The following is a 24,189-nucleotide window of genomic DNA, read 5'->3' as shown; positions in this document are numbered from 1 at the left end:
CCTGGGCTGCTTTATCACTGCCAGTCCCCTTGGCCCACTTCTAACCGCTGTCCTGGCAAGCAAATTGTATATTTGGCTCTGAAGAAGGGTTTGCATGAGCCCTCAGAAAAGAGCTATTTTTTTTTCCCTTAAAGTGTTTGCTCTAGATTCAGCTTCTTTTGACAAGGGCACAGGGTTAAATCACTTCTAGGCTGCAGTTTTAATTCCAGGGAAATTGGTCCTTGACTCTGCAGCATATGGAATTTCATATTCTTATATCAGGGGCCAGCTCTTGCTTTAGGTAGTGTACTATGTGTGAAACAAGGAGGTAATTTTATTTTTTTTAGTGCTTTGCAAACACCCTGGGACCTCTTCAGGGGTGGGAGCACTTGGGAAAGTTTAGTTATTGGCTCAGATAAAGTCCAGGAGGTTCGCCAGCCCTCATTCTGGAGTTGTCCTCGGTACCCTGGGAGGAGTCGATGTCCTGACTGGATCTCTGCTGACAGATTGCAGCGAGGACATTGGGAGACCTCGTTCGGAAGCTAGGGGAGAAAATTCTACCCGAGATCATCCCCATCCTCGAGGAAGGCCTGAGGTCTCAGAAGAGCGATGAGAGACAGGGAGTATGCATCGGGCTGAGTGAGATCATGAAGTCCACCAGCCGAGACGCTGTGAGTGTGCCTTTGTGGGCCCAGAAGGTGACCTGACTCACAGGCATGGGGGTTGGTTTCCAGGAGAAACTTCCCATCTGGAGGCTCTGCCTGCCCCCTGAGGGAAGAACGTTTGAGCCGCAGGGTGCTGGCTGGGCCACACGGGGCCTTCACTCTCTTGCCTCTTCGCTTGCCTACCAGTTTCACAGAAATATGTGACTTGGAGGCCTTGAAAGTGATACTTCTCTCACCATTCCTGAGGTTGCTTTGATCATTGCCTACCACATCACTTCTTCCGTGTAATTAAAATGTGCGGTACTTTCTCCGCAGGGAAGGAGAGCTTGTGTAAGTGGCGGAGGGTGGTAGAGAAAGGAGGGGTATGGATTCATTCTTAGAAGGAGTAAAGCAGATGAGAGTTTAAGTACCCAGTGGGCGGAAATGCATTGTATCTAGCAGTAATACTGTTTCCATAGTAGCCATATTCAAGGGCTTTGGAGTACTTTACACTGCCCTTACTTTCCAAGGTATTTGATCCTCAAAACATTCCTGGAAAGTAGGTTGATAGTGAAAAATCTCTCCGTTTGGATGAGAGCACTGATGACCTGTTAGGAGTGTAAGCAAGTAGTCAGTTGCTTAGTCTGAGTATCCTGATCTGATTTCCTGGATCCCTCTCCTCCTGTGTATATATTCATAAATGCATTGTGTTTGGTTTTTAAATTTGCATTAGCCAAATAGAGAGTTGTGGTTCACTGAATAGTTACTGGGTCTCCCAGAGGTTGAGACCTTCCCTGCAAGGTACCCACAGGTCTAATCAACAGCTCATCAACCAGCTGTTAGAACTTAGAGTGAGCTTTGTTGTGATGAAATTAGTTACAAAGGGAACAGCTCCATTGTTGGCCCTGTTGTAGACCCAAAGACTTTACAGAGGAGGAAGTATTTGAGCTGAGCCTTGCAGAAGGATTTGTAGTTTCCCAAGATGATAAACAAAAGACATAGAGTCCAGGGAGAATGGAGGCCAGAAAGGTCTTGCTGCATGAAGGAGCTTGAACTTCTTGTAGGAGGTGAAGAGAATCTGGAGAATTCACGTGAAAAATCAGGCCAATAACTATTAATACACTGGGGGTTCATTATACATTCTCTCTGCTTTTGAAAATTTCAAACTTTTCATATGAAAGAGTTAAATTAAAAATAAAAAATGGTCAAACCCAGGCTTTGTGGTTGCTTGGCTGCGTTTCCCTCGCCCGTATTCCCTTGCTAGCTTCTGCCCCTTCCTGACCTTTTCTGCGTCTGGTATAGCTGCACTTTGCTGTCATAGGTGCTGTACTTTTCTGAGTCCCTTGTGCCAACGGCAAGGAAGGCTTTGTGTGACCCTCTGGAGGAAGTCAGAGAGGCAGCAGCCAAGACCTTCGAGCAGTTGCACTCCACCATTGGCCACCAGGCTCTGGAGGACATTCTCCCATTTTTACTGAAGCAGCTGGTGAGTGGATCTGCCACACACCTACCAGTTTGGCTTTTACTGTCTTTGTAGAAGCAAAATGCAGGGGTATTATTCTGCCAAGGCAGTCGGAATGTGGGCCCTCCTGAGGGAGTGGGTGCAGCAAGACCAGATTTGGCTTTGTACTTCTCCTTCAATGGTAAGTAAATATGGGTGCTTTGGGAGTGAGGGAGGAAAATGGAGAAGGAAGTTGGCAGTGGCAGTTCACACTGCAGCGATCTGGACAGGAGGCAGCTTTTTAGGGCTGTTCCACTGCCTCTCTGCAGGAAGATGAGAAAGTGTCAGAATTTGCCTTGGACGGTCTGAAGCAAGTTATGGCCATCAAGAGTCGTGTGGTGCTGCCCTACCTCGTGCCCAAGGTAAACCCTATTGCATGACAAATACTCCCTGGCTCAGAAGTTGTAGCCTGCTGATCATTCCAGGGCCTGCTGTGAAGATTGGTTCTAGAGGCTGGCGGGAGAGTGCGGAGCCCATAGGACATTATCCCTGTGTTCTCTTCTGAGCTTATTGGAAGCAGATGCTTAGCTCTGAGGCAGAGGGGATGGTATCTCCCGCTCAGCTTCTGTTCCCAGAGTCTAGTGCACGGCCTGGCATGGATTACACCCTCAGTATACATTGCATTGATGTTGTCCATCATTCTACAGCTGACGACCCCCCCTGTCAATACCCGGGTGCTGGCTTTCCTTTCGTCTGTGGCAGGTGATGCTCTGACCCGTCATCTTGGAGTGATCCTCCCGGCAGTCATGTTGGCCCTAAAGGAGAAGCTTGGGACCCTGGATGAGCAGCTGGTGAGGGGTGGTGTGAATCCTGCCATTGGCTTCCTAAAGCCTGTCCTGCCTTGTTCCCAGAGGTTCCAGGCTCAGCACTTATGTCTTCTGTGGTTTTAGGAGATGGCTAACTGCCAGGCTGTTATCCTCTCAGTGGATGATGACACTGGGCACCGGATCATCATTGAGGATCTGCTGGAAGCCACCCGTAGCCCTGAGGTGGGCATGAGGCAGGCTGCGGCCATCATCCTTAACATCTACTGTTCCCGCTCCAAAGCAGACTATACCAGCCACCTCCGTAGCCTGGTTTCTGGCCTGCTCCGCCTTTTCAACGACTCCAACCCCGTGGTTCTGGAGGAGAGCTGGGATGCCCTGCATGCCATCACCAAGGTGGGGGGCTGCCGACCCCATGAGCTCCTGCACCCACTTTGGGACCCCCTACTGATCAGAATCCCACAAAGAAGTCACATTCAGCCTTCTGTCAATTGCCGGATATGAGGTGTGCTTAGGAAGTTAAAAAGTAACTCTCCCGAGTTAATAAGGTCTAGTAACAAACTGTGTAAGTCGTAAAGTAAACAACTTTAGATTATAGAAATTTCTGAACATTTATAAGAGTAGACTCCTATAAAAATCCTTCATGTATCTGTTGCCTGGTTTCAGCATTTATCAGCTGCGGCTCATCTTATTTGTACTTTCACCTCCCCACACCCTTATTATTTTGAAGCAGTCTTCAGAGGAACTGCTCTTAGAACTCTGACATTCTCTCTGCTTTTCCCTGGATTCCCATAGAAGCTGGATGCTGGCAACCAGTTGGCACTAATTGAAGAACTGCACAAAGAAATCCGGCTCATAGGGAACGAGAGCAAAGGCGAGCATGTGCCAGGATTTTGTCTCCCAAAGAAGGTAAGTTAGGGCCTCTCGGCAAGGGTGTTGTGGGCAAGCAGTTTTCCTCTGCCTTCGCCCCCAGCCACAGATCTGGGACGGGCAGCTGGCGTTGCACTTAGTGCTGTTCAGCTACTCCATAGACAGCCTGTTTTTCCCAAGGGTGGCCAGATGGGGACAGGTTCATGCTCCTTTGATTTAAGCCACCCAAGCCACAGCAAGTGGGTCACATGGCCTGGTGTGTCACCTCTATGTGACAGGGCTGTTGTAATATAGGAAGGGGCTCTTGTATTCAGTTATGTGCATTTCTTATCACTGCCAGGTCCAGATAGGTCTCTTTTTCCAGGCACAGCACCGTCTCAGGCTGTGGCCCTGTTGGCCTGAGTGACTCTCCTGGGGAGTCGAGGGAAGCATGGCTGACATGAGTACCTTGCTTTGGGTGGAGGCACCTGGGTCTGGCGCCTTTGAAATTTCACTCTCAGGTATGATTCTCTCATCAGGGAGTCACCTCCATCCTTCCAGTGTTGCGGGAGGGAGTCCTGACTGGTAGCCCAGAACAGAAAGAGGAAGCTGCCAAAGCCTTGGGCTTGGTGATCCGTCTGACCTCAGCTGACGCCCTGAGGCCCTCTGTGGTCAGCATCACTGGCCCTCTCATTCGCATTCTGGGAGACCGGTTCAGCTGGAACGTGAAGGCGGCGCTGCTTGAGACGCTTAGTCTCTTACTGGCCAAGGTGAGTGACAAGAAGAGAGATAGAGCAGCTGAGCTGATTCTGTTGGTCTATTTGGATCTTAGAGAACTGATCTGCTTGCAAAGAGACTGACACAGGGTGTCATGAGACTGCAGTATGACAGCTTCATTATAGAGAAAAAGGTACAGCAGACGGGGTTAAGAACTCAGACTCTAGATTCACACTACAATGGGGCTTAGATCCAGGTCCTTCCACGTAGTAACTGTGGGGCCTGAATGACTTTGGGAAAACCACGTAACTTCTGAGTCTGTTTCCTTATTTGTTATTTGAGAGTCATAATCCTGCCCATCTCATGAAGGGCTGTTAAATGTAAGGCTTAAATGAAATCGTGTTGGCACAGTGCCCAACACAGTCCACATAATTGCTGTTATTTTGAAGGACTATGGCTCAAAGGAATAGATTCAGGGCTCCATAAATATAATTGAAACATTGTTTAAATCGGCTTCAGTTCTCTATTATAGCCACATAAGAGAGATGAAAGAATCTGATGAGAAAATGAAAAGGAAATCTGAGAGTGCCTGAAAAGATTTCAGTTTTTGCCAAAAGTGGAAGAAGCAAAGATGTAAGATCTTTACCAGTTGCAGTGAGGCCAGGCAGCTGCTGTTTTATGGGCCAGTAATTAAACCCTTTAGATTTTTAAAAAGCCTAAAGAGCACCAAGATTACTTATAAAAAAAGATAATAATAAATTCTTACATGAGGTTTGGAAGCCAAAGCAACCTTAAAATTTGTACCTTTTTCCTTTTGAGAGGTGGGCATGGGGAGCAACTTCCCAGATAGAAAATGGGATTGCATCAGCTTCATTTTTTAGAAAATGGAGTCTTCTTTTTAATCAAGTGTCGTCTTCACCTGCATCCTTGCTGTTCTTTTCCATAGTGTTTTTTTTTTTTTTTTTTTTTTTTAAAGGAAAGACAGAGAGAAGGAAGGAAGGATAGAAGGAAGGAAGGAAGGAAGAAAGGGAAACATCTTTAAACATTTTCTTGTTTTATTGTATTCTGTTTCTCCGTTTTTGTTACATGGGCTGGGGCCGGGAATCGAACCGAGGTCCTCCGGCATAGCAGGCAAGCACTTTGCCCGCTGAGCCACCGCGGCCCGCCCTCCATAGTGTTTTGTAACTTTAGTCTCAAATGGAGCCCTTATCTAATGGCGTTTGTCCTGTAGGCTACGACTCAGATGTCACTCATGGGTGGATGGTTCCCACCTTTGATTTACAAGCTTCACTGTGTTGGGTGGCTCCTAGTGGCCTGCAGCCCAGCTGCAACTGCAACCCCAGTTCTTCCAGACCTGAATTGGCATTGAACTCCAAACTGCTTTGATTATCCATTTAATAATAAGTGAATTTTGTCTTGGGCCCATCTGTATTTTATCAAAAGTGTGCCTGTTTTTTCTATATGGAGCCATTGGTTCAACTGGAGTTTTAATTAAATGGGTGCATATGTGCGCAGAGAGTAATTCTTAAGGTCATCTGTTTCATAGGATTGTTCTGAAGGCTAAATGTAAAGTGCGTCATTTGTATTGAATTGCTCAGTAGATGGTATTTGCTGCCACTTATCTAGTCCATTCCCCTGCCTTGGCATTAGAGCTGTGCTTGACCATTGCCTGCAACTGTCTGCCTGCCCTACTTTTCTTTTTTTTTAGAAAAAACATGCAAAATACAACATATTTTACCTTATGGTTTGCTATATCATAGTAAAGGAATTGTGATCTGGTGACATCTTGAATATTTAAGCTATAGCATCTTTTTTTTTTTTTGAGGGGTGGGGTACATGGTCTGAGAATTGAATAAGCTATAGCATCTTTTTTTATTATATTTTTTTATATATTCATCATCATGATCATTTCTTAGACTATCTGCATCAATTCAGAAAAAGCAATAAAAAGAAAACAGAAAAAAATTCATACATACCATACCCCTTACCCCTCCCCTTCACTGATCATTAGCATTTCAATCTACTAAATTTATTTTAACATTTGTTCCCCCTATTATTTATTTATTTTTAATCCATATGTTTTAGTTGTCCATCAGTAAGGTAGACAAAAGGAGCATCAGGCACAAGGTGCTCACAGCCACATAGTTACCCTGCAACAGCCATATCATCATACAATTACCTTCAAGAAACATAGCTACTGGAGCACAGCTCCACATTTTCAGGCAGTTCCCTCCACCCTCTCCATTACACCTAAACTAAATAGGTGATATCTATTTAATGCGTAAGAATAACCTCCAGGATAACCTCTCGACTCTGTTTGGAATCTCTCAGTCACTGACACTTTATTTTGTCTCATTTCACTCTTCCCCCTTTTGGTCGAGAAGATTTTCTCAATCCCTTGATGCTGAGTTCCAGCTCATTCTAGGATTTCTGTCCCACGTTGCCAGGAAGGTCCACACCCCTGGGAGTCATGTCCCACGTAGAGAGGGGGAGGGCAGTGAGTTTGCTTGCTGTGTCAGCCGAGAGAGAGGCCACATCTGAGCAACAGAAGAGGTCCTCTTGGGGGTGACTCTTAGGCCTAATTTTAACTAGACTTAGCCTATCCTTTGTGGGATTAAGTTTCATATGAACAAACACCAAGATTGGAGGCTCAGCCTATTGCTTTCTGCCCTGCTCTTTAAGGGATTCCGAGAAGGAGGTTTTCTAGCCGCTTGCTCACGTGGACAAGTCTCCACTAAGCTAAGCACCAAGGTAGCCAAGGCTGCGAGACCACTCCTTTGGATGATGGCTGCCTCCATTGCCTCCTCCCAGGGCAATTAAGGATGCTGAACATGGATGAGGAGGCCAGGCATAGCCTGTCTTATGCTTGGCTCCTCTCTTATGGGATATCCATTCCCAGCCTATGCAACAAGAGCTGGGTTAGCTCATGGTTTGTGATTGTTGTTTGTTTTTTTTTTTTTTTTTTTTAAAGGAAAGACAGAGAGAAGGAAGGAAGGATAGAAGGAAGGAAGGAAGGAAGAAAGGGAAACATTTTTAAACATTTTCTTGTTTTATTGTATTCTGTTTCTCCGTTTTTGTTACATGGGCTGGGGCCGGGAATCGAACCGAGGTCCTCCGGCATAGCAGGCAAGCACTTTGCCCGCTGAGCCACCGCGGCCCGCCCCTGTTGTTTGTTTTTGTCCTGCAGTACGTTGTGGCCTCAGGCTCCACCACAGCTGTGTTTTGGGGGTGTGGGTTTCTCATGCAGGTTGGGATTGCTCTGAAGCCCTTCCTGCCCCAGCTGCAGACCACTTTCACCAAAGCCCTGCAGGACTCCAACCGGGGTGTACGCCTCAAGGCTGCTGATGCGCTGGGGAAGCTGATTTCCATCCACATCAAGGTAGACCCTCTCTTCACTGAGCTGCTGAATGGAATCCGCATCATGGAGGACCCTGGTATCAGGTGAGGGGTTGGGAAGTGAGGGCTGTGGCCATGAGGAGACCAGGTAGCTGCTGAACTAGATCTGGCCATGTCTATGCAGATAGGAGGGGAAGCAGTGAAGAAGAGCCAGAATTTTTAAGTTGGGTGTTTTGATTTGGTAGGGACACCATGCTGCAAGCCCTGAGGTTTGTGATTCAGGGAGCAGGGGCCAAAGTGGATGTGGTCATCCGGAAAAACATCGTCTCGCTTCTGCTGAGCATGCTGGGTCATGATGAGGTATGGTGAAGGTGGTGGGCAGGGCTGGTAGGTTCGGTTGGTTTGCCTTCTTCCTTGTTGGTTGGTATCTCTGCTTTGCGTTAGAAGAACTCAGTATAGCTGCCAAATGGTCAATAATAAGAATACTTTCTGACAATAGTTTTATTCTTTATGTCCATAAAGAATTTCCTCAGTTTGTAAGGGGGACAAGGTAGGTATTATTGATATTGATTATTTTGTTTTACACTTGATCTTAGCCAAAAGGCCGAGAAGCGATGATTATTTTGTTTTATAGATAAGGAAAGTTAGGTTTGTAGAGTTCCAGGTCTCTCACTGATTTTGATCTCTGAACTTAGACAAGTCATTTTTTCCTCTTTGTTCCTCATTTTTCCCATTTGTAAAGGGTCGGGGTTCATTTATTTTGTTCAGGAAATACCTGCTCAGCCCTTCTGGACCTAGCCTAGAAGTGAGTAAGGCAGTCACAGACCTCAGGAAACTTGGTGTCTGGTGGGAGAAATGCTCTTAAGTGCCCCTCCAGATGGGAGGTCTGACTACTGGCTTAGAGGGTGAAACTTGCTTGGGGGCATCCACTGGTAGAATCAAAAACAGGCCTTTGGGCCCTGTGGCTGCTAGTTATGTCCAGTTCCACTCTCATAGCTTTGCTTTCCCTAGTCTGAAAGCCTTGGTTAAGTACCCACTGGCTCCCCAGCACTGAGGCGGGTTTAGTAGGGGTTGAATCTATGAAAAAGAATTTCTTCTTTCCCCTCTCACAGACAGCCTTCTGTTGTAGTGACCTAATTTATGTTTGCAAGGCTGATCTCTGGAGAGAGCGCTTTGGGTTCATTGTGGCCCTGCACTTGGGTGCACCCACATGGGCCAGCCTTGTTGCTGTGGCACATGGCCTGGCTCTGCAAGTCTGCTTCCCCCCAGCGCCCTGCTTCCTGAGGATGACTCGGGCCTTCTCAGCGGGTAAAGATGCACATCTAGCTTCTTTTGGTCACAGGCCATGAACAGCACAAGCGAAAGTTAGGATTAAACACATTTGCATTTTACCACATAAGAGCTTAAAATAGATCCAGTTGGAGAGAGTGGGTGTCAGAGAGAGCCAGGTTTAGCCTTGTTTGGCACCTGGGGTTCTGCTTAGATCTCAGAGGCCCAAGCTGCTGGTAGTCCATCCTCCTCCCACCTCTAAACTTCCTCTTGGATTGAAGAGGGCAATCCAGGGTGCCAACCTGTGCATCAGCTTCCCCAGAGATCACTGAGTCCTTTGTGGCTTGATTTTTTTAGGGGGTGGCTTATAAAATCCATTCTCAGTGTTCCGTAGTTAGGTGGTTAGGCAGAGCAGCCAGGAGCAACATGTATGTCTTGCTTTAATTTTTTCTTAATTAACTAATTAATTTTCTGGAGCAGTTGTAGGTTAAAGAAGAATCATGCAGTAAGTACAGAGTTTCCCCCCATACAAATACCCAGCAGATAGTTTTCTCTGTTAACATTTTACATTAGTATAGTACATATGTTGCAGTTGATGAACCAAAGTTATAGTTGCTAATAACTAAAGCTGAGAGAGTACATTAGGGTTCACTGTTTTGCACAGTTCTGTGCTGGTTTTTTTTGTATGCTATATGGGGGGGGGGGGTCACATTTCATTCTTTTTCCATGTGGCTATCCCATTATCGTAGTACCATTTGTTGATTTTTTAAAATTTTTTTGTGGGGGTCAGGGGAAGTGTGTGGGTTGGAAATTGAACTCAGGTCTCCCACATGGCAGGTGAGAATTCTTCCCTTACACCCCTCTTTAATGGGTTTTTAAACAATTTTTATCCTGGCAAATATATTCAACCTAAAATTTCCCATTTTAACTGCTTTCAATTATACAACTCAGTGCTATGGATTACATCCGCAGTGCAGTGCTATCAACACCCTGGCTTTGATTTTGATAGAGAATGCTGACCTTTACCCATCTTTCTTGGGTCGATGATTGGCTTCCGTCTGACTTCCCAGGACAAATCAGAACAGTTTGGGTGGCATTGGGGCACTGAGGAGATGACACCCAAGATTCGGAGGGTAGGAGACTCTGGGGTCACCTGCAGCTGGTTTGGGTAACTGGGCAGGTTGCCCCTTTCTGGACCGTGGAGGTTCCCAGCTGGGCCTTCCCGGCCTCACAGGGCTATTGATAATTGAGGTAATAAACAGAAAGCATTCAGACTTTTTCAGAAGAAAGGTGCTATGTAAATATAGTGATTATTACTGTTGTGATGAGGAGTACAATATGCACACACTGGGGTTTTCTGTAATTAGGTGCTGGACATGTAATTTTTAATTCCACAGCAAGAAGCAGTTTCAGTGCCTGGCCATCCCATTTTGGTACTAGGAACATGAGCATGCAGTGAAGGGAGAGGATTGGGAGTTTCCGAATCCCCTGCTCCTCCATCCCAGGCCCCACAGTTGCTTGCCCTGGTGGCCTTGGAGCTGGCGGTATTGCTTACATGCCTCCTCACTCCTCCTCTGCTCTGTCAGGACAACACGCGGATGTCGTCGGCCGGATGCCTGGGGGAATTGTGTGCCTTTCTGACTGAAGAGGAGCTCAGTACCGTTCTTCAGCAGTGCCTGCTGGGTAGGTCTCTAAGCTGGAGCACTCCACTTCAGGGACTTGCGGCCTCTTAGTCTTGAGGGATATTCCATGGGTACCTGTCTCCCTAATTCCTCAGGGGAATTTTTTGCATCTGAACTGTCCCCTCCTTGGGAATCTAGCTATTCAAAACAGAATGGAGTATTCACTTGTCCTGTAGCCTGAGTGTTTCTGCTCAGAGAACACAGCTGTAAATCTGAGGTGGTCTGTGAGAGACTGCTCCTCAATATGCTGCTTTGGAGGAATATCTCCCAAGATAGAAGGGAAGGTCTCGGTAATGTGTGGCCTGGCTTTCCTCCAAGCTCCCCGTCAGCACCTGGTTTCAGAGATGGGGAGGCCCATGGACTTCACGGGTGGTTAAAATATGAATTGACCCCAACCATGTCCTTTCACCCAGCGGACGTGTCTGGCATAGACTGGATGGTTCGGCATGGGCGGAGCCTGGCCCTCTCCGTGGCTGTGAATGTGGTTCCCAGCAGGCTCTGTGCGGGCAAATACAGCAATGAAGTTCAGGAAATGATCCTCATCAATGCCACAGCAGACAGGGTAAGGCTTTAGGGCAGCCAGGCTAGTCCTCTCCTTCCCCCTGACTAAAATCCTAGGGCCTCTGCAGACCCAGCACAGGGAAAACTCCAGACGAGATGTTAAGAGGCCTGGATTTGAATTTTACCTTTGCTAGTAACTTCTGTGACCTTGGATGAGTGCTTCATCTCCCTGGGCCCCAGATTCATAATTTAGCCATTGGGGAGTTTAGGCTGGAGGATCTGAATGCCCCTTCTAGGTCAGTAAGTCTCTGATTCCTATTCTTGGGACCAGTCACTTAGAATTTGTTCACCTAGGGCAGCCGTGTAAATGAGAGCTGTTGAGGAGTCTTTGCTCTGAAGGAATGAGGGATAAGGCTTTGGGGAAAAGACAAGGATGGGGAAATAGCTGGGGAGTGGGATTTTGCCTGGCCCTGGTGCTCCAAGGAAGCAGGTTGCTGTCCTGTCTAGCTCTTCAGTGATTTTATTTTTCCCTTTCTCCATAGATCCCCATTGCAGTGAGTGGGGTTCGGGGCATGGGCTTTCTGATGAAGTACCACATCGAGACAGGAGGAGGACAGTTGCCAGCCAAACTCTCCAGCCTGCTCATTAAGGTGAGTGGGGCAAGGCCTGTGTTGACCTACCAAGCCTGGATGGTGAGAATGGCCAGGGACCAGAGTATATCAGAAGTGTACCCTGAGACAATACTTATTCTAGGGGTCACCATGTTTAGTCTCAGGAGCTCTCTGAAGCCTTAGAAGCAGAATATAAAATGTTTCTATGTCCATTTTTCTCTGAAAGTGTGCCCAGTTTTTTATCTGATTCTCAGAGAGCCGTGACCCCAAACCAAGTTAGGGACCACTATTTAAGGCTTTCTTTCTGGGCATCCTGGTGGTGTAAAATTAGGGACAGATGTTGGTTAGAATTACAGTGTATCTTCTTACCTGCTTCCCTTCTTCAGTTGGTATATTAGTTTCCTGAGGCTGCTGTAACAAATTACCACAAACTGGGTGGCTTAAAACACTAGAAATGTATCCCTCACGGTTCTGGAGGCCAGAAGTCTGAAATCAAGGTGTCAGCAGGGCCATGGTGCCTCTAAAGCCTCCTTCCTGCCTTGCCTCTTCCGAGCTTCTGGTGGCCCCAGGTGTTCCTGGTCTTGTGGCAGTATCACGCCAGTCTCTGCCTTCATCTTCACATGCCTGTCTTCTCCCTTGCAACTCTATATCTCTGTTCTAAATTTCCCTCTTCTTGTAAGGACATCAGTCATTGGATTTAGGCCCACTCAAATCCTGTGTGTGACTTGCTTAACTTGATTAATCTGCAAAGATCCTACTTCCAAGTAAGGGCAGACTCATAGGTTCCCAGTGGACATGGATTTTAGGGGGACACTATTCAACCCAGTATGGTTGGTATGGCACCTAACAGTGTGGTATTGCATTGGGTGCAAGGCCATAATTATGTAAGCTGGAGAATGTGATGGCTGGATCACTGCTGCCCCTGTAATAATGCATGTTTCTCAACTAACACACACTCAAAGCAGAATCTACATTTTAATGAGATGGGACTGGGCTTGAGATTCTCCTTTTAACCAGCTTCCCGGTGATGGCAGTGCCTGTGGTACAGAGGACTTGCATGGGTAGTGAGATTCCAAAAGGTGATTGTTCCATCTTGTATATACCCAGGCGTATCTGAGGAGCTTAGAGGCAGCCCAATTAGTGTGACCTGTGCTATGCCCATCACCCTGCATGTAGTTCCTCGTCCACATTGATTGGCTCAGGACCCACCATGTGAAGGTGCAGAGATGAACAAGGCAGACAAGAACTCTGGGGTTGGAGACACACAGAATCCCATGGGTAGGGTCCTACTTTAGATGGGGTTGTCAGGGGAAGTCTGAAGAGACGATGTTTGAGCTGAGACCTGAAGTATGAGAAGAAACCAGCTGAGCAAAAGTCTGTGAGCAAGAGTATCCCAGACAATGGGACCTGCCTTGTGTACACTGCAGGAGAGAGCCTGGCATGTTTGTGAGAAAGTGAAAACCCCACGTGGGTGAAGAGCAGCGAGCAAAGGGGTGAGTTGCACAAGATGAGATGGGAGTTAGATGGGTCTATTTATTCTCTGTTGCCTTCCCATGGGAGGGGAATGCATCGGCCGAGAATAGCAGTCAGATCAGTTTCCATGACAAACAGTGTTGTGGCTGGGAATGGAGCCTTCTTTGAAAGGCAGTGCTGGGTGTGCCTGACTGAAAGCCTGTGTTCCTCCTCGTAGTGTCTCCAGAACCCATCCAGTGACATCAGGCTGGTGGCCGAGAAGATGATCTGGTGGGCAAATAAGGACCCACTGCCTCCCCTGGACTCCCAAGCCATCAAGCCCATTCTGAAGGCACTCCTTGACAACACCAAGGATAAAAACACTGTTGTCAGAGCCTACAGTGACCAGGCGATTGTCAATCTCCTCAAGATGAGGCAGGGCGAAGATGTGTTTCAGGTGGGAGCCAGGGACTGTCTCTCCCAGGGTATGCTACAGACATGCTCTTTTTCTTTTCTTAAACTTTTAATCTAGTTTGAAATAATTTCAAACTAATAGGACAGTTGCAAAATTAATACAAAACCAGTACAGAGAACTCCAGTGTATCCTGTACCCAGATCCCTGGATTTACCAGCTTTTAACATTTTGTCACTCGACTGGTCAATTCATTCTGTCCATCATCTGTCAATGCATTTATTCATCCATCTAGCAGTCTTTCTATCTATCTGTCTTCTAACCATTTGAGAGTAGGTTTTATACATCATACTCCTTGCATACATACTTCCATGCACATTTCCAAAGAACAAGGATGTTCACTTATTTACCACCTTAAGTATAGTTAATCAAGTTCAAAAACTTTAACACTGATACAAAACTTTCATGATATCTTCCAATTGTTTCATATGTCCCAATAATATTCCTTTGAGCCTTTTTCTCCTCTCGTTAGACCTCATCCAGATCTTTTATGCATTTAATTAACTTAGTCTCTTTAGTTGCTCACACAACATACACTTTCCCATCTCAACACTTCCAAGCATACAATTCAGTGGGACTCATCACATTTACAGTGTTGTGCTGCTGTTACCCCACCATCCATTGCAAGACTTTCTCATCGCCCCTAACAAAAACCCTGCACCGTTATGCAGTAGTTCCCCAACATCCCCTCCGACCCTGCCCCCACCCCTACCCCTGTAACCTGTACTCTCCTTTCTCTGTGTTTGCTGCGGGTATTCATCTTGCAGTTCTTCTTCTGCATGACGATATGTAGGTGTCACACTCCTCTCTCTGCCACCACATGTGTTGGCTTTGAGAAGCAGATGGTGATTCAGGTGCCTGGCCTATTGTTTGGAAACACATATTCCTCTGTTCCCTGTGGTTTTCAGATATCTTTCAGCAGCAGAGCCCTTTCTTCAAATAAAATCTCACGTGTCACTAAAATATGGCAAGCAGACCCAGGTAGAGCTGTGCTATTGAAGCCCAGAGCCCTGTCCATTCAGCCTTCTCCCCGCTAGCAACCCTAAGGCCCTGAAAACTGTAACTACCACCACCTTACCCTGTGAAAAGCACTTTTCTTAGCTTTCCCCTGACCAGTCTGATTCCTTTGTTTTGCCAAATTCTACCTTTGTGGTTCTAGTTCTGAGTTAACACTCATTTTTTTCTTGTTTTAGAGAAATCCAAAGCCCTATTTTCTGACTGCATCTTTTTTCTGCTTTTCCTCACAGTCTCTCTGCAAGATCCTGGATGTGGCCAGTTTGGAGGTGCTGAATGAGTGCCACCGAAGATCCTTGAAGAAGCTGGCCAGCCAGGCTGACTCCACAGAGCAGGTGGACGACACCATCCTGACATGACAGGCCTGGCCCTGCCCACTGAGCTCTGTGTCAGCATTTTGGCTCCACATCTTTGTTCAATGTTTTCATTTTTGAAAATACGTTTGTCTGATGGGGAGCTTAGGAGATGACGTTCCAGAAAGTATTTTAATATATCAACAGACCACAGCCAAAGCCTTAAATCAAACCCACACACAACTGAAAATTGCCTCCTTCATCTCTCACCCTTTTCTTTGGAGAACAGAAGATAAAGCACATGTATAAGCCTTACCAAATGGTGGCCAGAGAGGTGATTACCCAGCTTAGTGGGGTTCGGTCTGGAACAAGTAGGGTCAGACTTCTGGTTCCTCTTCTGTGCTCGAGCTCTAGTTCGCGAGCCGGCACTACCATACTTTTGCTTGAACACGGAGTAGGGGACAGGATGGGGAGGAATGCTCAGTGGGGTGGGGTTCGGCTTGGCTTTTCATGCTTGTGCTGCCTGGTGGGATCTGGCCATCAGATGAAAACAACATTCACATGGCCGTGGCATTTGATGAGTCTGGGGAGAAGCATAGGTTTAAATGCAGACTGTTTAAAGGAAGAATGTTTAATAAAGGCTTTGATTTCATCTTGACATGAGCAGATTTGAAAAAAACAAAACTGTTAAACACGAACCTTCCTGCATCAGGAATAAGGAAAGGTTGGCAACTCTTTATGTAAGTATTAGCAGAACTCTGATTTCTTGGGCATTGCACCCACTGCTCTCTGAAGTCAAATAGATACCTACAGACTTCTCTGTCTGGAAGCCAGGTCTCAAGAGAGGCAACAGGTCTGTGATGTCATCTGGTATGGAGAAAATACTGGGCAAATTAGCCACTGCCTGCCTGTCCTGACTCAGAAAGGTAGGAGCTTCTGTTAGCAAGTTTTAAAGTAAAATCCAGCCCCTCTGTGGAGTAAGAAAGAACCACATTCCTGTAATCAAAGGACTTTCAAGAGGAAACCAAAGTTGCAGTTCAGCATCTGCCTCCTTTATGAGTGATTTCCTTCCTCTAGATTCTTAGAAGGCTCGTGACATGGGCGTCCTGTCTAATGGAACACACCCCCTGAGCCCAGTAACACAAGTTTTTCTGGGCTGTTTTCCCTAGTCACGATACAGAACAAACCTCTATCAGAATTACCAGCCAGAGTGTAAAAGTAAGAGAAATAAATGTGATAGTAGTGAACTCACTTTGTAAAAGGTATAAAATTCTACACCCAGCAAGGCTTTATTAATAAACGCAGCAGAGGTAGAAAGCAGTCGTGTGACTCAACACTTCTGATGAATAAGACAAGGTGACCTCTAAGATACTTCTGATGAAATCCTTCCTTCCTATGCCTGAGCCTTATGTGTCACAGGACTTCCTATTTCCTTGTAGCAGACATGGTCTCAGCTGGCTCAGTATAATTGTAATTGTAGAATCTCAGGGCTAGAAGGGACCTTGAGAGGTCAGCTGACCCCATAGTTAAAACAGCCAATGGTTACAACTCTTATAGCCATGGTAACTTCCCTGCTTCTAGGATTCAGATGGCCATTTGCATCCTCCTAGCTGCCTAGGTCGTATGACCAGTGAACTGTCTAAATAAATGTTCACCTTGGCTGGTTACCTATGGCAAGGTTTATGAAGTTTCTGTTGTGTGGGGACTCCGCCCTCCCATGGGCTGTGAAACCCTGTTAAAGCCCCATTTTAAGCGTTCCCTCTAGGATCTTAGATTAGAGGCTTATATCCACCTCTGGCTTTCAGTCCCCAGTCTGAAATTGGGAAGGGAACCTGACATACTTGGAGGTGGAAGACACTTCATTAAGCAGAACCCCAAAGGAAAAACACCAGGTTCCAGCTCCAGAAACTGGAGGAGGATGAGATCTCTCTGTTCAGAATGGATGGATGAAGGTTGATTCACAGACGGAGTATGACTCAAAGGCTCCCAGAGCAGTCTGAATTTCATTCTCTTGAGTCTGGAAGGAGAGTATGAGCTTCCAAGTGAGCTGTGAAGAGCTGTCACAGACCCTATAGTGAAGCAGGCTGACAGAATCCTGCCAGCCTAGAGTCACCAATCTTGAAAGCAGCAGACACAGCCAAAATGAAAAAGCTGTTTGCCTTGGTGGTTGGTAGAAATGTTTGGTCTTGCTCAAGTCATTTAACTTCTCTGCACCTGTGAAAGGAGGAATTTGGAATAGAAGCTTTAATAATCTGTTGTTCTCATAGTCATCCTTTAGGGATTGATGGTAATTATGATAGATGACATTTGTTGAGCAAATACCAGGCATTTCATTTAATCCTCTCAAAGGTCTTCTGAAGTAGGTTCTCTTGGTATCACCATTTTATACAGGAGGAACCTGAGGTACAGAGACGTCACTTATCCAGAGTCATATAGCTGATAAGTGGCAGAATGTCCCCAGAGCTCATCCTTTTACCTCTTCTCTTACCTCTGGTGTGCTTGCAAGTTAGAAACCAACATTTTTCTTTCTTTAGAGCAGATCCTGCAGACCTTGCACGTCCTGACACACAGGAAATGAAAATACAGGTACGGCCCACTAGATAAATGAGACTGCTTCAGATGACGGGCCCAGGGGCTGTCCGCCACCCCAGGCAGCTCTGGAGGCTAGACATCACTATCTCAACCCATTCACAGGACACTGTTTAGGAAGCTCTAGAGAGAAGACTTAAGGTTTTTATCCTCCAAGACTTTCAGTAATCTTTCAGAAAGGAGACTGCCTCATTTTTCTCTTCCATGTACTGGAAAGTCAATGACAAGATATTTTCTTAGCTAATCTAGAGAAAACTGTCTATATAAAGTGAAGCACTACCAACCTTCAATTAAGTATAGAAGCCTCTGGGATCAGGGGCATCAAGATCATTTAAAAATGTGGGATAGTATGACATGGTTCAGATCCCTTCTAGGAACCAAACCTACCTGCAGGTAAGTTTCCTCGGTTCCGCTGCTGTGATGCTTAAGAGAGCTTGGAAGAGGGCAAGGAACCTACAGGACTGGCCAAGTTGTATGTAGAGCTCCAGGGAGAGAGACAGTTTTACTTAGAGTAGATTTTGAAACAAGATTGGCAGTTAGGAATGTTTTCTTCTAAATATGGTTCTGTGTGAATGTCTTAAATTGCTCTAAGCCTTTCTAAATTATAACGATAAGGAAAAAGAGGAACCAGTTGAACTTAAAGGTCTAGGTTCTAAAATACTTTTAAGGAAATGTAGATATTGCTTTCAAGTTCTGTACCTTTATAGTGGAGCCACAAGGATTTCCGAGTCAGGTTTGAGCCTTAATTTTACTGCTGTGTGAACGATCTAGAGCATATTCTGTAATGTTTTGGAGTCTATCATCTGTCATGATAGGCCAGATCTCACAGGGTTGTCACGTAGATTGAACTGAGGTCATGTTCTCTGTACAGCGTCAGGCTCAGAGGACCCTCTCAATATGTGGATAATGTGAGTAAAAAAAGGTATGTCTATGAAGAGGCTCAACAATAGATACCTAATATTGCAGAAAGTGTATCAAAGTACAGGGTTCTGACATTCAGGAATTAATGGCTGGACCCAAAATTTGCAGATGTATAGTTAACTTTGTGAACCCTTTCTGAAAAGCTACAATTCAAAATCAGAATTTTTAATGACAAATTTTTTTTTGTTTACTAAAATAAGAAAAAAATAAAACAGAAAAGGGCTTCTTGCTCATTGGGAGCTACAGTTTATTGTGTAAGATTCTGTAGCAAAAGGGTCTTCATCGAGCACAGGGAGTAAAGTACTTTGCCATCATTTGTAGGTCAGAGTTTCCCACATACTCTGGGGAACGGTCAGGAGGACCTTGTCCGTATTTTATGAATAGTAAAGTTGAGGCACAGATGGAAAGGAGCAGTTCTAAGGTCATGGAGCCTGTTGGCAGCAAAACTGAAAAAACAAAACAACCCCCCCCCTACATATTTCTTGACTGTCTAGTCACCAAGCCCCAGGGCCATTTTATAAAAAATAATTTGGACGGTGAGTTTAACCAAAGAAACAAGTCAGGTTCTTGGTGTGTGGCTCTGCAGAGTGGGTTTTATTTTTCAAAAATAGTGGAGCCAGTTATTTCTCTGAGTGGTTCTGAGCTGTTAGGAGGGTTCCCAGCCACTTGTCCAGGCAAAATGATAGTTGTTGTTAAGAAAGCATATGAAACTGGAAAAACTGGTCTAAGGATTAGTACCTCAATGGGATTTCTGGATAAGACTACTTCCTGAGTGTGCGCACATGGAATGCACCAGTCACTTTGTGGTGCTTGCTATTCTGAGAGAGATTTCTCTAGAAAGATGGTAGCCTGGTCTTGAGGACACTGAGTATGTGGGAATTCCTCAGGGCCACACCTCTTAGTCCCATGATGAAGCTGTGGATATAGCTCTATTAGGTCCTTCTTATAGATTGGCTCCAAAAAGGGAGGTGGGAGGCTGGGGTGCATCAGTATCTAATCCAGCATTTCTCAAACACTTTGGCCTTGGGACCTCAACATTGAAACACTGAGGAGATCCATGTGTATTTTACTTGCTGACACTGAGAAACTTGCAGAACTTGCAGAAATTCATTTATCAGTTCATTTAAAAATAATAAGCCCATTTAACTTTTCCAAAACCATTTTAGTGAGAAGGGTATCATGGTTTTTCCAAGTCTCTTTAATATCTGGATTCTCTTGTCTGCTTCTGCATTCAACCTGTTGTGATATCACAAGTCTTTGTAGGTTCTGAAAAACTCATAAGTAAATGAGAGTGAAAATGGCAAATAAATCTTATTTTGAAAATGTTTTGACCTCGCAGACCCTTTGAAAGAGTCATAGGGAGCCCCACAGATCCCCAGAGCATACACTGAAAGCTATTGATCTAATTCAAAAGATGAGGGGAGAAAAACCCTACTGATGGGTTTGGAGGTTAATGGTTTTGTGTGTTGGGAAGGGGAAGTGTGATTATGAGTTATAATTAAAAGCCCCCAAATTTGGCCTACACCCCACAGAAAGCAAACTCATGAGAGTGTTCAACTATTAGTTTCTGATGTTCCTGCCAATTTTAAAAAATTCTTTGTGTGGCTTCACTGTAATTCAACAGATACCAAGCACCTACCATGGGCTAGGTTCCAGAGGATACAGAGATGAGTAAGATATGATCCCTGTAATCAAGCTTATGTTTACTTGATTTTGAGGGGTCCTTAAGGGTAGGGCAAGGCCCACTGCCAAATCTCTTGGTATGACATCAGGTATGCAGATATGGGGAAAAAGCCCAATTTCCAGTTCCATCAAAGGGAGAGCCCAGATGCAATTTCCTTTATTCTTTCCCTGTTAAATGGTACCCCATGTTGGCTCCTCCTTTAAAGTTCATATCTTTCAGTTTACTTGCTCTCTAAATTCTTATTTACTAAAGTACTAAATTCTTTACCTTCTTGCATGATTGCAGCATGCATTTCCTCCTTTGCTGTCTATCATTTAGCAACTTTGGAATCCATGTTGCTCACCAGTCTGAATCTGGACCTCACAGGTCCTCAGTAGGCCTTCACCATACTGGCCTTCCTCTCTGCTACTGCTACCCTTCAGGTCCCTGCTGGCTTTGGCTCCAGGACCTCAGCCTTGAGTCTCTCTTTCCCTCAGTCCCCCATTCTGACACCTCACTTCCTGACTTCCTTCTGGCCAAAGTTAAGCTCTTTAAAGTGCCCTTACCTCACCTTTCCCCCCACATATTCAATCCTTACTATCCACTAGCTGCTGATTCTATATTGCTACTATCTTGAAAAATATTTCCTCCATCCCCACTGCCCTCACCAGCAACCATTCTATTTCTCTTTCATTCCCTGCTAGACTTCTTGAATGAATGAACAGTATATCCCTAGCACCTTCATGGTTTCACTGTCTTTCTGTTCCTTTAAACCTCCGCATACTCTTATCCTTTTTCTCTTTAGACATACTCCTTGTTTTCTGTATTCTCTAACAGAATAAAAGCTCCATGAAAGCAGGAACTAAAATTTTTCTTTACTGCTAAATCCCTAGTTTGTAGCTCAATGAATGAATGACTTGTCTTTCCCTGCTCGACTTGTTTTATTCATGTTGTATCCCCAGACCCCAGAGCAGTGCTGGGGAGTGTACACTCAAATATATTAGTGAATGAATCCAGTTGCCAGGTAAACTACTTTTTTTTTTTTACCATACTGCTTCATTTGGTTGCTACTGTTTGCATCTGTCCCTTCCTGCTAACTTCATACCTGGACTACAGCAATAACCCTCTTAAAAGCTCTGTGGATAAAATCCATCCTGCACGCTCCTGATTACTTCCCTAAAATAACATTTTGATATTGTTCCTCTCCTCAGAAACTTTCACTGCCTCTCCATCCTAGTCTCTACTTTACAAACAGGTGATGGTGTAGAAGCTCAGCTGTCATTCGGCTCTTCAGAACAGTGGAACAAAGTTTCCCATTGGTGGTACATACTGATACTCACCCCTCAGGTCACAAGAGTTTATATATAGCCTGTTAACACAGCTTGAGTCATTGAACTGTAGTTTAAATTAACATAAAACAAGGTTTTTAGAAAAAAAACGCGTGCTCAGTTTCATCTTGAGATGCCAAGCACATATCCTGGCCTACAGGGAATTCCCCGCTACAAGCCAAAATTGACGATTCTCAGACTGTGACAGTGGCTGTCTAAATACACCATCATTCAAAACTCTCAAGTTCCAACTACATCATGAAATCTTTATGATGAAATCTTTCTCCCATCATTCTAGCTATAAGTGTTAGCTTTTTTCCCTCTAGAGTCTAGAGTGTTTATTCAACAGCTCTTTTTATCTGGTGTATTGTCTTGTATTTTTATTTCCTCATGAGAATGTCTTACCTCTGAGACTCTGTGACACATAATAAATATTAAGCATTCATTAAATAGTTACTGAATAAATGAAGGCATGATGCCTATTATTTTCTTTTTCTAGATGACACATCAAGGCAGTCAAGAATTTGGTCTTTATAATGGCCAATTTGGTCTTTATAATCCTACAGCCCTAATCTGGTGGCTGCCTTGGAAATGTGTGCTAGAGTCTACAAGAGGACGTGGCTGAAAGTATGAATGAGTCAGTGCAAACTGATCTTGGTTAACATCACTCATACCTATATGTGCCAGGTAATTTACTAACATATCTCTAATGCTTTCTACCATTCTTTGAGGGAGATACTGTAACTTCTGTTTTACAGGTGAGGAAACTGAGGCTCTGATACATAGTGAATTATCCCAAATCACAAAATTTGTAAGGGGTGGAGCCAGGATTTCTAAAACAGCATTCACTAGACTTTTCTCTAGAACGGGCTGTGAATATGACCTGGCAGAGACCCACTGCCTCACTGGCTTGTCTAGGATAGCACTGAAGCCTCCTTCACTTATATTTCCTAAAACTGCTGGGTCAAAGTGGATGACACTAACCGTCACTGACAGAGGACCCTTTTTCAATCATGAGCACATGAGTAGCTCCTCTCCCCAGCTAGTACCCTCAGATTCCAAGCTCATGTTCTTTTGATGCCACCACACGGATTCTTGGCTTCTGGAAAAAAAAAAAAACAAACCCTCAAAGCCTGAGTCAGATAGTCCATGTGTTGTTCAAGGATCTTCCCTGCAACATTGTTTATAATAGCAAAAAACTATGAACATGAAAGCCTATCCACAGCAGAGTGCTTCAGTTATGAACCACCATACAATGGAGTACAAGTCATGCAGCTGCCACAAAATAATAAATGTCTAAGTGTATTATTAAAGAGAAAAAGCAAGATACTTACATGTGTTTAGGTACAGGAAGTTTATTGAAGGACAATTTAATTCAACAAATATTTATTACCCATTTATTAAGATATCCAAGAAACTTATTAAGGTGAGTTACCTGTGAGTAGCAAACCTGAAGGTGGTGACTTGTACTCTTCAATAAGTTTCTGTACTTATTTTTTACCACGAGCATTATTATTTTTAAAAAAGTCAAAAGAAAAAAAAAAGGGAGTTGGATAAAACAAGTAGAAATAACCAGTAGATACTTGTTGGAAAAGGAAAAGGTTATAAGGAAACGGCCTAAGGGTAGGAACCTAAAAAATCAACTCTAACTCTATAGTGAGATGGCAGTGGGAGATCCTACTTTCAATTTCAAATCTAAGGGGTGGGGCAGGTGGGACTCACTTTAAAACTGGAAAAACGGGCTGATGACAAACCCAATACTGCTTGACTTCCGGCGGCCTAGGTCTCTTAAACCGCATGGCTGTGAGATGTGTATCTGTAGGTGGTGTGAAATTGTAGCCGAGGGAGCTGCTGCTTTCGGTCTCCGGGGTCAATCTGACACATGTAATATTTCCAGGCTCAACTGAGAGCTGGATGGGACTTTGAATCAGGACCTACCCTCCGCATTTTTCCAAGGAGGCAACACAGGTTCCAGGTCACGGGGCTAGGATGTGATTTCGACCCAGCGCTGACCTCAAAGGCCACACTCTTAACACGCTACGCTCCTGCAGCTGCCCCTGCCTGCACAGCTTGGTGGCCACCAGGTCGGCGTGCCATCCACAGGCCTGGGACACGATGGGGTTCCGAACCAGCAGTAGGAGGCGGCGTGGATGCAGAAAGGGGGCGGGGTGCCTGAAACTTGAACTACCGCACGATTCTGTCGTTTACAGCCGAGTTCCCACAGTCGAGAAACCGGGAGCTCGATGCGAGCCCCTCCACGGTCACTGCGTGCCCGTCATTTCCTCTCCGCAGCACTTGGGAGTCTGGAAGATGGGGGAGTGAGTCCGTCCTTGTCATGCCGGGCTACTCCGATACTCTCGGGCTCTTTCAGTTGGGGCTCGACAGCGACTCCGCTCTCCGAGCCTTCAGGGTGGGTGGTGGCTGCGGCGCCGGCGGCAGCTGTGGCGGAGAACACGTCGGGAAGGCACGCCCGCTCCCGCGGGGACTTTGCCAGGGCGCGTGCGCGTGCGCGTGGCGCGAGCACGGCGAGGGCGCGGTGAGTCTGACTGCGGCTGCGCAGAGGCGGTGCCGGGCGCTGCGCCTGCGCAGTGACGGGGCGGGGCGGGA

At 45.5% G+C, this 24,189-nt stretch overlaps 1 protein-coding gene and 1 long non-coding RNA gene across 2 annotated transcripts in view; one reads left to right on the top strand and one right to left on the bottom strand.

Moving 5' to 3' along the window:
• The window catches only part of GCN1 (GCN1 activator of EIF2AK4), a 98,479-nt gene extending 82,740 nt beyond the window's left edge, over positions 1-15,739 (top strand). The window contains exons 45-58 of the mRNA XM_077159995.1: positions 486-650; positions 1,945-2,106; positions 2,391-2,483; positions 2,769-2,912; positions 3,012-3,281; positions 3,681-3,794; positions 4,274-4,504; positions 7,699-7,892; positions 8,033-8,147; positions 10,643-10,739; positions 11,152-11,300; positions 11,782-11,889; positions 13,541-13,759; positions 15,022-15,739. Of these exons, the coding sequence (XP_077016110.1) occupies positions 486-650; positions 1,945-2,106; positions 2,391-2,483; positions 2,769-2,912; positions 3,012-3,281; positions 3,681-3,794; positions 4,274-4,504; positions 7,699-7,892; positions 8,033-8,147; positions 10,643-10,739; positions 11,152-11,300; positions 11,782-11,889; positions 13,541-13,759; positions 15,022-15,147 (2,187 nt within the window). The 3' untranslated portion in view covers positions 15,148-15,739. The remainder of the gene's footprint in view (positions 1-485; positions 651-1,944; positions 2,107-2,390; positions 2,484-2,768; positions 2,913-3,011; positions 3,282-3,680; positions 3,795-4,273; positions 4,505-7,698; positions 7,893-8,032; positions 8,148-10,642; positions 10,740-11,151; positions 11,301-11,781; positions 11,890-13,540; positions 13,760-15,021) is intronic.
• A 1,499-nt stretch (positions 15,740-17,238) lies between these two features.
• On the bottom strand, positions 17,239-24,045 carry LOC143683716 (uncharacterized). The gene is made up of 3 exons (XR_013175625.1): positions 23,305-24,045; positions 22,567-22,684; positions 17,239-17,295 (listed from the first exon to the last, which is right to left on the bottom strand). It is a non-coding gene; the product is annotated as an uncharacterized LOC143683716 (long non-coding RNA).
• Positions 24,046-24,189: the final 144 nt, after the last annotated feature.

This window comes from Tamandua tetradactyla, chromosome 5, assembly GCF_023851605.1.
Source record: "Tamandua tetradactyla isolate mTamTet1 chromosome 5, mTamTet1.pri, whole genome shotgun sequence".
Taxonomy (NCBI): domain Eukaryota; kingdom Metazoa; phylum Chordata; class Mammalia; order Pilosa; family Myrmecophagidae; genus Tamandua; species Tamandua tetradactyla.
This window is presented reverse-complemented; position numbering and strand designations above follow the sequence as displayed.